We start from the raw sequence: 17,467 nt of genomic DNA, 5'->3' as shown, positions 1-17,467 counted from the left end.
CAATATGAAATCATCCGGAGTTGACTGTGCTTAGTTTGTCATTAGCTTTTCTTTGTCCACATTTAATTATATGTTAAACTCTGTGGTATTCTGATATAAAATTTTCACGTTGTACAAATCATGTATATATTTCACATTATATGCAGAAGTTACTTAGTAAATGTAAACTCCCATTATTACTCATCGTGGGATCATTTTAGCTAGTCTATATATACTTAAATGCTAATTTTTATTTGTGTATTTTTTGTAGGAAGTCCTGGCTGAGCAATGTTGGAAGTCCTAGTTCTCGCATCGATCGCACGACCTTTTCCAATGAAAAAACCATCTCTAAACTTGAATACTCTAATTTTACTATTCGATACTAATAGGAGAAAAATTAAAATTGTAACGCTCATACTGCACAAAAGACACTATGTATTCTTAAGTCTATATACTACAATGATTGATAGTAGCAGAGTAGGGTAAAAAAAAGGAACTTTCTGTTCTGAAAGCTACATTATATGTTACTAAAAATGTCTGACACTGAAATAGTTTTGCTCAAATATGTTTTGAACAAGCCAAAACTTAGCGTTCTAAAATTTAAAATGTCATTACAAAATATTTAATATGAATATTTTACTGTATTTAAACTTGTCTCTTGGAATCTTTAATTCTAATATTATGGCATACATGTTATTTGGCTGGACATAAAATAAAGTTAACCATGTAAAAATTATTTTTAGGTATTGTTGTCTGAATTGCATTCTAAAATCTCTGAATAATAATTCAAAGTTGAATAATTTGTTTAATAACAACAACAAAATAACCAGTAGTTAGATATAAATGTATATGATGATCAGCATAGCCCTAAAATCAATAGTTTCAAAAACTCTGGTTAAATGAGAACATGACTCAGTACTTCGGTTGGAAGTACTTAATGCTTTCTAGGAACTATATTGTTCTGTACAGTGAACAGATGAGTGAAGAACCCACACTGGTAGTGTAGCAAGCTGCAAGGTTTATATCCACAAACACCCACAATGGATGGCCTATGAACCAGGAAAGGAACTGAGAGTCTAAATAAATCATACTATCCCCCAAACTTGGCCTATCATCCGGGGATTTTCACATACAGTTGATAATTAAGCAACATAGTATTTTAAGGGGAAGGTTTATTTCTATACTACAGAATTATACTCTGGAAAATGGGAGACCTTTAACTCAAAATACTGGGGAATTTCAAATTTGTAGGTATATACTTACATATTCCTTCAATGATTTACAAGTTTTTATAACAATGGAATCCATTAAAACAAAGGTTTACATGGAATTTTATACATAAAGCAAGTGGAAAAGGACTAGAATGATTGAAATCAGCGTCCGTGGAGCCCTGCACACTTGATCTCAGTTTTCCCTCCCGCATCTTGTCCTCAGCAATTGTCCAATAATTTCAAATGCCTTGGGAATACAGGCTAGAAACCACCATTCTGTATCTATGGAACAAATCTCTATTGCTACACTCCATGGCATACAGAAAGAATTCAGGCCTCTCTTCTCTACCTGCTGCAAGATTAGAAGTAAGGAGATGAAGCATGGGCTGACTTTTGTTCACTTGAATGGTTAATTCGATGATAATATTGATATCAAATGTATATAAGCAGACAATACAACTTTAGGGAATGACATTTTTTTTTAACTTTCCAAATACACTTAAAGGAGTAAAGAATTTTCCTACTTTTTTAATACCATCACTATGTAAAGGAGACTCAACTGTGTTATTCGTTTGGCTTTTCCTCTCCCTGTATTTCCCCACTCCTGATTCAAGGAAGGTCGACAAGTCTTTAGCCCTTTATCTCAAGGAGGGTTTTGGTGCCAGATTCCCTGAAGACGACTTTCCTTCCAAGGTTTCATTTTAAAGGGAGCATTATGCTGTGAGTTGAGGAGAAAGACAAACACTGTGCCTTTAGCAGGTAAAAGAGAAGCAGAAGTGGCAAGAGCCAAGGGGACAACGAGATTATCCAAGACTTTGGAAAGGGACCAAAGGCAATGTATTTCCCAAGAGATGGAGACCTGTGCCTTTCTCCCCAGTAGCACCTCTGGGGGATGGCCAAATCTGAGAAGGAAACAGCTGTGGTCCACCCAGAGAAGCTAGATCCCAAGCCCAGGGGCTTCCAGTCCTAGCAAGATTCCTATCCCCAAAAGTGCTGCAAAGCATCCTGACTACAAGGGACCATGGTGGTCATGGTAACTGGTATGGACAAGAGACTAGAGAAGTCTTTCCTGAATGTTCTCTCTACATTAGGCCCTTTATATGATCCTTTTGAGAGAGGGTACAAAGCACCAGGGATGAAAGATTTAACTTCTCACCTCCCAGACAGGATGGGACTTGAAGCAGGCTCAATTTGACTTAGGGAAAATAAATAATTTCTTGCACAGTCAAGTTGAAAATAAAATCTATATCTCTACACATAGGAAGGCCAAATGATTTTAGAAAAATACGGTCTCAGAAGTGACACCAATATGTCACTTTATTACCCTGATTTCCTCTGGTAGTTCCCTTCCCCAATCTCTTTATAAGAAAATCACACTTTACTGGCACAATCTTCTAACTGCACAAAGTGAATCACATTAGTCAAGGTTGCTTAATGATTAATACATAACTAAGTTCTATTACGGGATGAAAAATATTGTAAATAATGATTAAAAATGGGTGTTCATAAATGGATAGAAAGCAAGAGAAAAAAAAGGTAAAGCAATTTCAAAAATGTGTTGAGACCAGATAGCACATCTGAACAGTAAACTTAATGTGTCATATTGAACGTACACAGGGACTTTTAAATTTACATATATTTTAGATAATAACAAACTTTGACAGGTTTAATTTTGCCAGAATTAGGCATTTTAAAAACCAACTAAGCAAAAGATGGGTCTCTACTTCAATGACTGTCAGCCAGGAGTCTCAACACCCCACATGCCCACAACCTCCTCAAGAAACAACACATCAGAATTAGGCGTATATGATTTGTTAAAGCATGTAACTATTTTTCATATTTATAAAAATATGCCTATCTTTTTAAAAAGCTAACTCAAGAAGTAAAGCACTTGGCTGGAGGGAAGATGCAAAAGACAGACTCTTTAGCAGTCTGGGTGCACAGAAGCAACAGGGGTGTAGTAGAAACAGGAGATTTTTCTATTAAGAAGACTGTGGGCTTCTAAGCTTGAGAAGAAGCAATTCAACTTTCATATGAGGCTGGGAATCTCTAGGTACAGGGGAATTCCCTGCAGCCTGAAGAAGGCTTGTGCTTCAAAAGTAGGTGCTTATGTTAACAAAGAGCACAGAAGCACTGAAGGGGGAACTAAGAGGTGCAGGGTGGATATGGCCACAACACCCACTAGTTTGACTTTTCTGGAAGTTGGTCACCATTTTCACAATGAAATATTTTCAACTTTGTCTATCGAAGGAATCTTTCAGAAGCACCTGTCTCTAAACTCATAAAGACAACAGAAAAAGCAATCCAATTCCAAAATTTAGCTTGTATTTGGAAATATATAGTCCACAAATATTTTTCATATAGTACTTCTCCCTGGCCTCCATTAATGCAGATATCAAAGAATGTTCACTACTTGTTAAAAGGATGAGATCTTCATGTCTGGAACTAATTTTGGGAACTGAATATAGGCAGTGTGGTATGGTAGAGGATATTCTGCTCTAGGAATCAGAACACCTGCATTCTGGGCCCAGCCCACCCATTAATTAGCTGTGTGCCTAGGTGCCCTCAATGGCAAAGTCAAGAATTAGGACTTCTCCCAGGATTCCAGTAAGACAGAGACCTCCCAGGAAGTGGTACCAGGAGAACTACAGAAAGGCAATGAGGAAGCTGGGCAGCCAACAGTCCCAATCAGACCAGTCCTACTCTCATCTCTTTCCTATATTAGGATTCTCCATAAGACGTATTTTGAGAAGAATTCTGCCTCAAACAAAAAACTGAAAAGAAACAAAAACAACAAAGACACTGAATTTAGCATCTGGGGTCTTTTCTAAATTTTTATAAATGCTAAACTCGAATGCATTGCCCATTCTCTTGATTACTTTTGTCAAGCCAGTGTGGTAGGTATACTTTACCTGTAGCCATTTCCATTTTTGTGACAACTGAGCATTGAAAATAAATTTTTCTTTTTCAGAGTGGCCTCCATAAAGGTCCATGATAACTAAAATATTTCTGAAAGTGATTTTCTGTTGTCTTTTGTTTCTATTTTGATGTTACCAAAATTTTAAAAATATGCAAGAGAAAATACAAATATATAATTAGTGGCTTAATTAAAAAGTGTTTTATAAGCATATCTTGAAGATTTTAACTTAACATTTAGAATTATGTGTAAAAGGTAATTTTCCCCTTCTTAACAGGTTCAAGTGGTTTTGAATAAAACCAAAGTCTGATGAAAATTTAAAATTTTAGAATTAAAAAGTCTAGTTACTGTGTGATCTCATTAGCAGATTTTCTGTAGAAAGTGGGTTCTTCCCTCTTCTAGAGAGCAAGATTTATGCTTTCTCCTCCACTGAAAGGACAGTATACCTTCTTGGTTGGATGTCTAAGATACTTCTTTCATCCTTAAACTACATTTTTCTTTCATTAGTTTTATTTTCCATGTTGCCACAATAAACTGTTCAAGAATCAGTGAATACAAGTTTCCAATGTGGTATCTTTTTTTTTCTTCTAGTTTTTTACAAATACTAGAAGACACATAGAGAAAGAGAAGATGCAGGAAATTCAATGTATTGGAAATGTGGTGTCTGTTTCAAAACAGTTCTAAAGATAAAGGATCAAAGTCAGTCATTTGACCATTTGCAAGTATTAAAGCAGAATTTCCACTGAATTCAGTGCATATTAATCTGGATTAAGAACATGCCTGCAATATTTCACCAGGAAATTGGCATAAAGTGGGTAGATGGTATGTACCATTATTTCTGAGCTGCTGTATCTACAACAATTAGAAAAAGATGAGACAGAAATCCTTCTCCTCAGGTATTATTTTCCAGGGTAGGAAAAGAAGAATCAACCCTTCTCTCCCTTCTCTGAACCCAACTACTATTCTTTCTCCACTGATTGGGATAATAAAACTAAATCACAGCACACAGGGGACAGAAGGAACAGGTAGTAGTCAATTGGGTAGTCCCCTTACTTAAAGCATGGAAGCCAAGGCAAGGTAGCTCTGTAAGTGTTCCTTTTATAATTATTCATACTTTATACCTTATTTTATATATCCTATATCTATGGTGTATTTCATAATTTTTTTAAAAATGTAAGCTTCCTGAAAATCTCATAACAACAGCAAAATACTGGATTAGGGCAGATCAACCATTCTAAGGTTTTAGACCTGAGAGGGATAAACTGTCTGTTGGCAAATGCCAGTGTATAACCAAACTCGCCTCATTAAAAGATGAATAAATGGGAAAAAAAATCATCTTGAAATTCAAAACAGCACTACAGCCAAGGTAAATGGAATAATACCCCCTTAGAATCAGAGGAAGTACCTATCTCTAAAAGTTATTTATTATAGGAAAAAATAAAATTTCAGGAAACATCTGCATATGTCCTCAATAGTGTATAATGAAGGTTGATCTTTGAAAGAAGAGCAGGGAGCCAGTGGGGAGAATTCGTTCAGATTAAAATAAAATATATGGATTAAGGAAAATTAGTTGAAATATAAAATTCCATTCTGGAATTAGTAACTGGTAAATCTCAACAGTGATACAGAGCTGTGATTGTCAAACCCAGCTGATTATCAGAATTACCTCGGGAGCATTTTAAATAGACTTATTTATTACTAGGCTTCACCCCATACCTAATGAATCAGGATCTTCCAAGGGTTTTGTCCCTGAATCTGCAAGTTTAAAAATGTCCCCAGGTGATTTTGACAGTCTGGCAGTTTTAGGAAACACTGGTAAAGAGAATAATCTAAAAAGTTCATCAGGAAAAAGAGATGAAAATGTGAAAAAGAAAATTATTAATTTAGAAGAAAGAGCACTTATCTAACCCATCAATAAATCAATGATAGAAATTCATCGGGAAAAAGCAGAATAATTGAAAGAGAAGGAAAAATCAGTTATGATAGAAGAAAACTTTCTTAACGTATATAACTATAACCTATACAGTATAAAGTTACACAGTTAGGAACAACTTAGGTTTTAAGCAAAAATTACTGAAAATCAGCCCATACATAAAGCATGGCTAAAAAATTAATTATTAAGATAAACAAAAAACCTCTAGCATTCACTTTAACAAGGACCTAATTGCTGCCCAGTAACTGTTCTGTTTCTCTAACCCATTCACTCTCCCACCCTCCTAGACAACCATTTCACACCTACTCCTCACTCAGCCTTGGCTGTGATTTCTATTTCCAGCAGAAGAGAACTTCCCCCAAGCTTCTACCATTGCATTTACCTACCTACCCACATTTGTGCCCAAGTACTTCCTCTACCTTCCTGCCTGTTACCATAGGCAAATTGTCTGGACACCTGGATGCCATAGCCGCAAGGATGCTGCTCCTACCATTCTCACTTCCGCACCATCAATTTTTGTTTCCTATTGAATGAGTCTCTCCTACCCGTCTACACACATGCTGTTATTTGTTCCTCTCTTGACTCTTCCAACTACGGCCACATACCTCTTCCATTTATGGATAAACTCCTGGAAAATAAATAGTTGTCTACACTTGCTGGAATCCAATCCCTCCACTCTCAAATCTGTTTCCATCATGCTTTTGCTCCCCCACCTGTTGACACTCTGCATATTACCCCTAATGATTTCAGTTCAGTGTTTCTAACTCCACTGGGCAGTTCTGTCCTCCTCTTTACTTTAACCCATCAGTACTTGTTTTCACTTGGCTTCCTGGACATCACACTTTCTTGATTTTCCTTTTACCTCATTATTCACACCTTTTCAGTCTTCTTTTGTGTGATTCCTCCTCATTTCTACAATCTCAAATTTGGAGGATCTGAGAGCTCAGGCCCTGGACATCTTCTCTTCTTAATCTGTACTCATCCCTCTGGTAATATTATCCAGTCTCATAAATTTAAATATTATGTACATGTTGACAACTCCAAAATTTACATCTCCCAACCAGGCTTATTCTCTCAACTCCAGGTTCATCTAACCCACAGCCTAGTCCATTTCCAGTTGGACTTCTATTAGACATCTCGAATTTTAATGTCCCAAAACGAGTTCCTAATTTGCTCCTCTCACAGACTTACTTCACCTCAGCTGATGGCTCCTCCTACAAACTCTACACCTTTGTAGATGGTGGCAACACCTCATTTTGAGATGCTTAAGGCCAAAACTCAGGGCTAAAAAAATTCATCATTGGCTTTTCTGTTATTCATTCCCCTGTTGTCTCTGTCTTCAAACGTCCATAATCTGCTTAAAAATAATCCAGTAGGAAGAAGGGAGGGCCAGAAAGTGGATGGAGGTATAGATAAGACATGATTAAACATGAGTTGACAGCCACTATGTGGCTCACAGAGGTTCCATAAACCATTCCCTCTCTTTTTGTTTGTTTATATTTTCCACAGTAAAAAGTTTTAAAATATATGCTCAAATCTGAGCATCTCTCACTAACTCTAAGGCAACACCCTTGATCTCAGTCATCATATAACAGCCTCCTAATTGAACTCCTTGCTTCTGCCTTTTCCCTTCTTCAGTCTATACTCAACACAGCATTGAGGGATACTGTTAAAAAGGAAATCAGATCACGTCACTCCTCAGCTCGAAACCCTCTGATAGAAATCTATCTTACTCTCAGTAAAAGCCCAGATCATTCCTGGGCCCTAAACAATGTGGCCTCCCCTTGTTTTGTTGACCTTACCTCCTGCTGCTCTCTCCCTCGCTCCCCGGGCTCCAGCTACAAGGAACTCCTTGCTGTTCCTTGAATGCCCCAGGCACCCTCTGTGCCCAGCCCTTTCCACTTACTATCTTCTCTGACTTGAATGCTCTTCTCCCAGACATCCACAGATATCACTTGCTTTTGCTCTTTGGGTAAATATCACTTTATCAATGAGTCCTTCCCTGGCCACACTATTTAAATTGTCAAACACTCACTCCCCAAACTCCCTATTTACTTCTCTCCTTTACTTTCTCTATGGTGGTTATTACCATCTAACTAATATTCCATATTTTCTTTCATCCCAATGTAAGCTACATTAGGGCAGGAATTTGTGGAAGTTTGTACCCTGCTGTATCTGTAGCATCTACAATAATGCATGGCCATAGTAAGTGCCCAATAGTATTTGTTGAGTTAAATACAGGAAAAGAAATATTCCTCCAAGGGCTTAAACTATTGTAAGATGACAGAGTTAAGACTGCATATTCATGATAATATATAAAAAAAATAGGTTAAATTCCTCTATAACAATTCCTCACATAAGCCAAGCACAGACACGTAGAATAGACATATAGAATAAGGTGACAAAAACTTCCATTATTATCCACAATATAGTGATGGATTTAATCTCCCCTTGTAAACAACCAGAACACTGGACAAAATACATGGAACAACTGTTTTCAGGCAGTGTACAACAGGCAGTGCAGGACCGTGATCCCTGAGAAAAGGGGAGCAAATGAAGTGAGTCCTGAAATTGCCACAATTTTCCACCTAAAGGTGATTTCCAGACTGCAAGAGCAGGAAGGGAAAATCCAAACAGGACCTGGACGCCTTGCTAAAGAGCAGAGACAGAGGATGGAGGCTAGGTTACATGTGGCTAGTGGCTACCATATTGGAGAGCACAACCCTAGATTGATGGGGGAAAATGGAAATAAATCCACTGAAATTGGACAGTGGTTATCTCCAGCTGGTAAGATTTTGCTTTATTTATATCTATGTTTACCAAATTTTTCTAGAATAAGTATGTATCCCTTTTATAATATGACGGGAAAAAAGACTATTTAAAAGTGTATACATTAAATTCCTAATACCTAATTTGGACTGATAAGTGGTGATTTCACCAGAAAATTTTTAGAATTAAACTATAATAGTATAAAAATTGAATTAGCACTTAATCCTTAAAAGCAGTGTCTTTCTCTGGATAGAAATTCCTCTGCCAACAGAGTTTAGCAATGGAAATCTCATTTTACTTTAAGGAAATCAGTTTTAAGTTTTCATGTTAAAGTGAAATCGGTAGTGTCTTTACAACAACAATGTTTTGTCTGCACAGTGATGGATCTCGATAGGATTATTTGTAAGAAATACAAGAAAAGACATTCTATCTCAGAGACAAAATGGAATTCTCTGACAATATAAAAATCTGTTAAATGTTGAAACTTTCAGTCATTTGTCTAATTGTATATCATAACTAAAAGGGAAAGAATTTGCACTTCAGTTGCATAAAATTTAACAAATATTTTAATAATTATAGAAAATAAAATTAATTTAATGGGCCTAAACGGAGATGAATAAAATTAATATTAGATTTAATATTAGATATTTTTAGAAAGTTAAGGGGAAATACTGTAAATTCTTCCAATCTGTCTATGACGTCCTTACATTCCTTCCTTCATACCAATTTGCTTCAATTTAGCAACAATAAAACCTCTTAATTGGCCCCATTAGTGCCTACAATATGCAGTCTGAATAATACATTTGAGACATCAGCATTCTGGTGTTTAGGCTGTAGCTTAACTCTGATTTTTAAAAGAATGCCAATGTCCCATTCATTTTATTGTTTCGTTCACTGTTTGAAAAGAGAGTGGGGAAAAAACCCATTAGCTCTTCTGAAATGTCAGCAAACGTGGGTAACTCTAAATGTTTAGAGCTGTCAATCCGTGGCACATCACACGTCTTTAATTCAGCAGCCTGTGTATACGTGGGCATCGTTGCCAGCCATGAGTTCAAACTCTTTACTAATACAAGTTTAAATTCTACCTAGCATATCCTTCACTACTAAAAGTTTGGCTGCATTAAAAAACTAACCATTTTTAAGACAAAGCTTGGGTGTATTAAGCAGTATTCACATGAGTAAATTTGAAAATATCGCGGAGATGTGAAAGAGATCATTTTAATGTAAATATTTTCCCAAACCATAACGTGCATTGTTTTTGAAGTGCTGGTTGTCCCTGAGTAGCTCACAATTTCAATAGAAAACAAGACATTCACAAACACACACCTAGAGTAAAATTCCAAGGTAATAAACAAATGATGTCATGGTACTATAGTCTGTGTGGTGGAAGTCCTGGAATTAAGGTCTGATATTGTGTGCTTCCTTGATATCTGACGACATCGGGAGGGTCTCAAATGGCCTATAACTACAAGTTCTCTTTGCCAGCCTGCTCTCAGGGAAAGGGTCCTGTAGCCAAACAACCCTCTTTACAAGAGGCCAGATGCACGTCCTGCTGATCCCGGGGTACCAAGTTTCAGTTCCCTGCCAGCCTGCAAAATTATTCAAACAAGCCAATCACATCCCCCGTGGGAACCAGGGTGACCTCATCCTCTTGACCCTCCAAACCAGCCTCCCACAGCCCCTGGCTATCCACTCTGTTCTGGAGTGCAGCTCCCACGTGGCTCTGTGTGGCGTGGCACCCTGTCCCCTCGGCTGTGAGCACACATGCCTGATAAACTGCTGCTAGTATCATCTGTCCTGTCCAGTGTCAGGTGTCATGGGTTCAGCCACCCACGTAACCCCAGGGCACGAACCTCTCCTTCATGAGCAAGGTGAATAGGAGGTGATTGGAACAGGCTGTGAACCTTAGTACTGTAAAAGATCTGGTTTTAGAAAATAGATCCTTACAATGGCTGTCTAAAAAGGTTGTGTGAAGTAGGTAATTCTGGATGGAGAATGGTGTTGAGAACTTGGTTGTGCCTGTGGCTTTGGTCTCATTTCTGGAATTCTCTGCTGAAGGAAGAGGTAGACAAGAAACAACAGCCAAATAACAAAGTACTGATTTCATTAACTGGACAAGGACCCAGTTAAACAAAGGAGTAAAAGTGGCTTACAAGTAAAAGCTGGATTACAGAAACTCATTTAGAGTCGGCAGCCAAAGTGAGCCCTCTTTCTTCCTATGCCCCTTTCCTTGAATTCTATACCCTCTCCTAATAGCTGCACGGTTATGGATGATTGGTCCATCAGCTCCATCCAGTTGCAGGTAGAAGAGAGAGGGTTGAGTTGCCCAGGCCAGCTGAGACAGACCCTGTCTGGTTTGTCCAACTCCTGGAGATAGGAAGTACAAGAGAGGGCAAGGGTGTGCACCACCCCTGAGCACCGACCTTTACTCAGTGATCCCGCCCTCTAGTAAAATGGTCCCAGTCAAGGTCCTGTTCTGACAGTCTGTGGAGCAAATCTGTTCTCCAGGGCAATGAAAGTGGGTAGAGAGAAGGGTGCCAGAAATGGAGCAACAGTTTCCTTCTAACCTATAAATAAAGGTGAAAATAAATTCCTTACCCCCAAAAGAAGGGAAAGCAGTCCAGAGAAGTATAACTATATCCACAAACAGAGCAAAGTAGAAATTAGGATGGCTTGTGGTAAAAGAATACCCTGTTTGGACCAGAGGATCAAAATTGAGGAGCTGTGAGACACCTGGGGCCAGTGCTAAGACGAAGATTCATGCCTCCTGAGAGTGTGAAGTCCAAAGGAAAAGACAGCTGAAATAACACCCAAGGAAAAATATGCAGTCTGATTAAAACAATAAAACCTTTCTTGCCTAAACACAAAGGTCTCTGGAATAAAATGAAAACACTAATTCGAAAAGATACATGCACCCCAATGTTCATAGCATCATTATTTACAACAGCCAAAATATGGAAGCAACCTAAGTGTCCATCAACAGATGAATGGATAAAGAAGATGCTACACACACACACACACACACACACACACACACACACACTCACACACACACTCACACACAATACTCAGTCATAAAAAAGAATGAAATTTTGCCATTTGCAACAACATGGATCTACTTGGAGGGTATTATGCTTAGTGAAATAAGTCAGACAGAGAAAGGCAAATACTCAAATACTGTATGATATCACTTATATGTGGAATCTGAAAAATAAAACAAACTAGTGAGTATAAAACAAAGACAGAACGAGACGCATAGATATAGAGAACAAACTAGTGGTTACCAGTGGGGAGAGGGAAGTGGGGAGGGGAAAGAGAAGGGTAAGGGATTAAGAGGTACAAACTACTATGTATAAAATAAGCTACAAGGATGTATTATATAACACAGGGAATATAGCCAATATTTTATAATAACCATAAATGGAGTATAACATTTAAAAATTGTGAATCACTATGTTGTACACCTAAAACTTATATAATATTGTACATCAATGTACCTCAAAAAAAAATGAAGGTCTTAGGATACTCCAAGAGTTCAATTTCTGGTACCCATAACTCTCAGTGAAAAATTCCAGAAGCTGGGAGAAACCAGTGGGCTGGCAGAGAAAGAGCAGGCACTGTATAAAACATACTGGATTTTTTTGCCATTTATTCTGGAGCATTTACTTAGAACGTGCCAGATGACAAGCACTGTGCCTGGGGCTGGGTGTACAGAGAGGAAGAAGATGAGACAATTTCAACTTTGAAGACATTTATATCCTGATGGTAATGTTGACAGAGAACCAGTGTCTGAGCACCGAGCATGTGGCAGGCAGTGTATTATGGACCATCTTATTTTAGCCTATGAGGAAGGCAGGTATGGTCATTATTACCACTTTACTGTGAGGAAATTAAGCTTCAGAAAGACAAACTTGCTCAAAGTCATGTTGCTAACAGGTGGTCCAACCCCAGGGCACAGTTTGTGACCACTGTGCTATATTCCTTGAAATACTGAATGAGAAGCAAAGAGAATATTAAAAATAGGAAGTAGAATTTCAGGCCTATCTATATTCAGTTCAGAAAAAAAGACTGTAATGGATCTAAGTAAAAAAGTATAAAAAATTCTTAGAGAAGGTTAAAATAAAGTGTTTAAAAAGAAAAAATCACAAGTCTCATATTACTATATATGAATAGGAAGTGATAGAAAGAAAACAATAAGTTTGGGATATAACCCCATGAAGCACACCCAAGATAAAATTATATGGTTTCTATATATTTTATTTTATGTAACCTCAACCATTCACTAGGGAAATAACATACTTAGAATCATTATATTTTCCCATGAGCAAGACTTTCTCTTCTCCTCCAATCTAATTAGCCCATATTCCAGTTAAAACAAAAGTCTAAAGGTAATTATTTGGTCCTATCTTCTATACTATTCTGGCCTGTCTTTAGAGAGAGAAGTATGAGTTTGGAGCAGATTATCTTGCGAATGAGCTTCTCAGCCGAATATTCTCACACAGATAAAATATGGCTTAAACTGAAGATTATCAACAAACAAGCAGAACCTAAAATATAAACAAAAAGCAAATGCAAGTTTGCAGGAGAGGCTGTTGCCAAAGTACATGCTGAGACAAACTGTACTTAACACACAGGGAGTTGCCTTGTCCTGTGAAACTAACCCCAAGAGGGTGAGGTTAGGACACTGCTATGGCCCAACTGATGCATTTAATAAAGGGCAGTTTAACAAAGCTCTTTTGTGTATAACTGCTCCTTTAACCTTGTTGCTGCAGGTAGGGTAGATGTTAGTAGCTAAGCGTACAGCCAAAGGCACAGAGGCTCAGAAAGGTCACACTGGACCAATCTGTTTCCAACAAGGAAGCCCAGGCCCTTGTTCATTGTGGTAACTCATTACCTTCAACAATGGCTCAAAGTCTTCCCTGCAGTCCTCACAGGGTTGACTAGCCATTATCCAAATAAAATAAGGACTGTGATATTTTCCATATCTATTCTCTACCTGGCAAAAAATTTGCAGAAATGCCAGGTTTCTTTCTAATGTTGCCTATGTTCTCTTAAACTATAGGGAAATCCTATAAGATTTCTTTTCCTGAATCTTACAACCCATTATTAAAGCCTCAGAGGTTGGCAGAGGAAGGAAGGACAGAAGGAAGGAAGGAAGGAAGGAAGGAAGGAAGATGAAAGAAAGAAAAAGAAAGAAAGGAAGGAAGGAAGGGAGGAAGATGGAAGGAAGGAAGGGAGGAAGGAAGATGAAAGAAAGAAAGAAAAGAAAAGAAAGAAAGGAAGGAAGGAAGACAAAAGAAAGAAAGAAAGAGAGGGAGGGAGGGAGGGAGGAAGGGATGAAGAAAAGAAAGGCTTAAATCAGGTAAATAGGTAAATAGTTTGCTTCCAGGCTTACTATAAGAGGATAAAAAACATGGCTAAATTTCCAAACTCTTGCAAATCTTATAAATACCAAAATAATTAAACATAGCTTGAAGCACATAATACCATTATAATTACATACAGGGAAAAGGATATTTTAGAATAACTGTTTAAGAGTGACGACTTGTGAAATGTTCATTCGCCATACCATTTTGAAAGGAATGATAGAGGTCTAGGAGGTATCTGAGGTAAACTAAAGCTTATTAATTAAAAGTGTTGTACTTTTCTATTTAAAACCTCAACTGTGATTTCTTTTGAGGTATATTCTGTCTTCATTTTTCTTTAAATGGAAGCTATAAGTTGGCTCCTAACTCTTCACTTTTGTTACAGAAGGAAAGAAATTTTTAATTTATTGTAGCTCTATATGGTAGACAAACCATCCATAACAAAATGATTACTACTGTTTAGCAGTTCATGGTCTGAAATTGTGGCGCCCTGTAAAGTCATGACTTTACATGAGGCGGTGGTGATTTGTGATTGTGTGCTTTTCCTTGGATTGTTACTGTTCGTTTTACCAACCATGGCACCTAAACATCAGCTCTAACTGCTGCACATCTGTCAGAATGCATTGTGTATGGTGACACTTTACAAATAGATAGTGCAAGCTTTCACTTTTCACACCCCCCTCCCCCCATCACTGAATGGTTATCATGGTCTCCTCCCCTAGCACACCTTCCTGTCTAGAAGGCTTCCACTCCTATCACACTGGCCAATATTACTCTTTCTAGTTATTTTTACCCACTCTCATAATACCATAGTGACATGAGGAAGACCTTAGAGTTTTATGTTCAATTCTTATTGCCATGGTTTAAAGCAAGAGGTAGAGAAACTAGATGTAGAGGCAATGAGGTATAAAAAAGGAGAGACTGATCTAAACCCCAATCCTAGCTATATCACTTTCTAGCTGGGTGACTTCCACAAGGGGTAAAGATGGGGAAGAGTGGTGGGAAATGATACCTATTGAGTACCCACTTTGTGCCAGGTGCTTTATGCATATCTTATTTAACATAACAACCCTACAAGAGAAGTTCTTATCTCTACTCTTTTGGGGTCTTTTCTTATTCATTTATTTTTTAAAGATTAACAAGAGACATATTCAAAATCTAAAGCTCAAAGAATTTAAATAACTTGCCCAGAGTCACAGAACTTTAATCACAGAGCTAGGACTTAAACTCAGGTCTCCTAACTCTGAAGTTCAATAAATATTAGTTCTTTTTCCCAAGGGAAAAAACAGAGAATAGCAATTTGTATCAAAGAGATCAAAGGTAGATTTTTACAGGCAAAAGTTGAAGAATCTAAGTTGCTTAGCTTAATAAGTAGTTTTAAACTACTAGAAATTTAGAGTTTTAAACTACTAGTATAGTTGATTAGAAATCAACTATACTTCGATTTAAAAAATTCTTTTTAATTTAAAGGTAGTTTTAATTACCATTTTTAAAATGTGGAGCTTCTCTAAGGAATTTGTTGGACAATGATTGACTGTGTCCATAAAAAACACTTAAAAATGAAAAGTAATATATGTTTTGTAGGATATAAAGAAGAATTCTTCTGGGACAATCTTGTTCATAAGGCATATTGTTTGCAAGGTACTTTTCTAGGTGCTGAGAATCTCAAATGAATAAACTAAAATTCATGGTCCAGTGAGAACAGGCCAGAACATACAGGTGCTCAGTACATATTGGATTGCTCAATAATTAGATAAGTAAGATGTGGTAACAACCTTCCAGGAAGATGATTACATCTCTGGAAGTCTTCAAATAAAACAAGGGAAATAGCCTAGAAAAGAAGCTAGAAGACATCAAAAACCATCAAAAGTAGAGAGCTTAGACTAGTGTCCTTACTTTTTGATAATGATAACACCCCAGACATGTTTCATTTTGCATTCTTCCTTCCTCAAGACGTTATATGTCCATAGCTATTCACAAATCTTTACTACAGGATCACTCCACTTACACCACCACTATAGAGACCTCCCTGATGGTCCAGTGGTTAAGAATCCACCTTGCAATGCAGGGGACGCCGGTTCAATCCATGGTCAGGGAAATAAGATCCCACATGCCGCAGGGCAACTAAGCCAGCATGCCACAACTACAGAGCCCACGCACCACAACTAGAGAGAGAAGACCACACGCCACAAAAAGAGAGAAGCCCGCACACCACAACGAAGGGAGGAGCCCGCGTGCCACAATGAAAGATCCTGCGTGCTGCAAAGATCCTACAATGAAAGACCCAATGCAGCCAAAAAATAAATAAATAAATATTTAAAAACAAAAAAAACCCTCTATAGTACCAAAATGGCCCTCTACTGTTTTAGCCACCCAAGACCAGCTTTTCATTCATCCTTTGGTTATACAGCCTCTATGTACATGACCATAGTTGGATTGTTTCAAAATGAACCTTGAATCATGCAATTATAGAGGTGGTTAGAAGGCTCCAAATTCATAAAATACAGTCTTCTTCCTTCAATCAGGTGAATTTCCTAACTAATGATTTCTATCAATGATTTTGGAGTAACCCAGTCTGTAACTGTTTAAATTTCAAGGAATTTCATAAAATTTTTAAGATTTTAATTTATACATCTCTATGAATATGAACATACCCATGTATACATCCAGGATCACTTATATCAGAGTACTCTGTATGATTTATACTAGAGATTTTTACTTTTTAAGAGATCATGTCATACTTGTTTTGTAATCCCTCTCTTAAAAGTTAGATATAAAGTAATCCTTCTCTCTTAAAAGTGAGACATAAATCAATTAGCTTTGAACTTAGACCAGAGGAAAATTCAGAGTCCCTTTCATATCTGTAATTCATTTGAACCTATCCATCCTCAAAGATGAACAAACCTAACACTAATAATTCTCATTCCCATTGCCCTCAAATTAATGTATATTTTGGCTTAATAAAATTCTTAGAGTCTAAGGTGATGAAATAAAGACAATGTAATGCATGTACTTGATGAACTTTCTATCCTACTAATTATATGAATAGGAAGAATACTAAGGCCAACTTTTAATGGGTGCTTACTATGTGCTAGGATAAGTTCTCTGCATGCATTTTGTCATTTAATCCCTACAACACATGTATATGAGACAAAGAAAAAAAAACTATCTTTAAAACAATAAATAAGATTAGAGAGAGCTTTGCTCTTTTGCCATATTCTAGAGAGCCTCACCTGTATCCCATCACTGAAGAAAGAACTGAGAAGAAGCTGGATCTTCCTGAGCCTCAGCT

General features: G+C 37.4%; 1 protein-coding gene across 2 annotated transcripts in view; it reads left to right on the top strand.

The window, feature by feature from the left end:
* Positions 1 to 715, top strand: part of ACYP2 (acylphosphatase 2) — a 175,214-nt gene extending 174,499 nt beyond the window's left edge. For both annotated transcript variants that reach the window (XM_067705058.1, XM_067705059.1), the window contains one exon: positions 251 to 715. In XM_067705058.1, the coding sequence (XP_067561159.1) occupies positions 251 to 365 (115 nt within the window). In that variant the 3' untranslated portion in view covers positions 366 to 715. The remainder of the gene's footprint in view (positions 1 to 250) is intronic.
* Positions 716 to 17,467: the final 16,752 nt, after the last annotated feature.

Source organism: Pseudorca crassidens, chromosome 14, assembly GCF_039906515.1.
Source record: "Pseudorca crassidens isolate mPseCra1 chromosome 14, mPseCra1.hap1, whole genome shotgun sequence".
Classification (NCBI taxonomy): domain Eukaryota; kingdom Metazoa; phylum Chordata; class Mammalia; order Artiodactyla; family Delphinidae; genus Pseudorca; species Pseudorca crassidens.
Note: the sequence above shows the minus strand (reverse complement) of the source record. Positions and strands in the feature narration are given on the sequence as shown.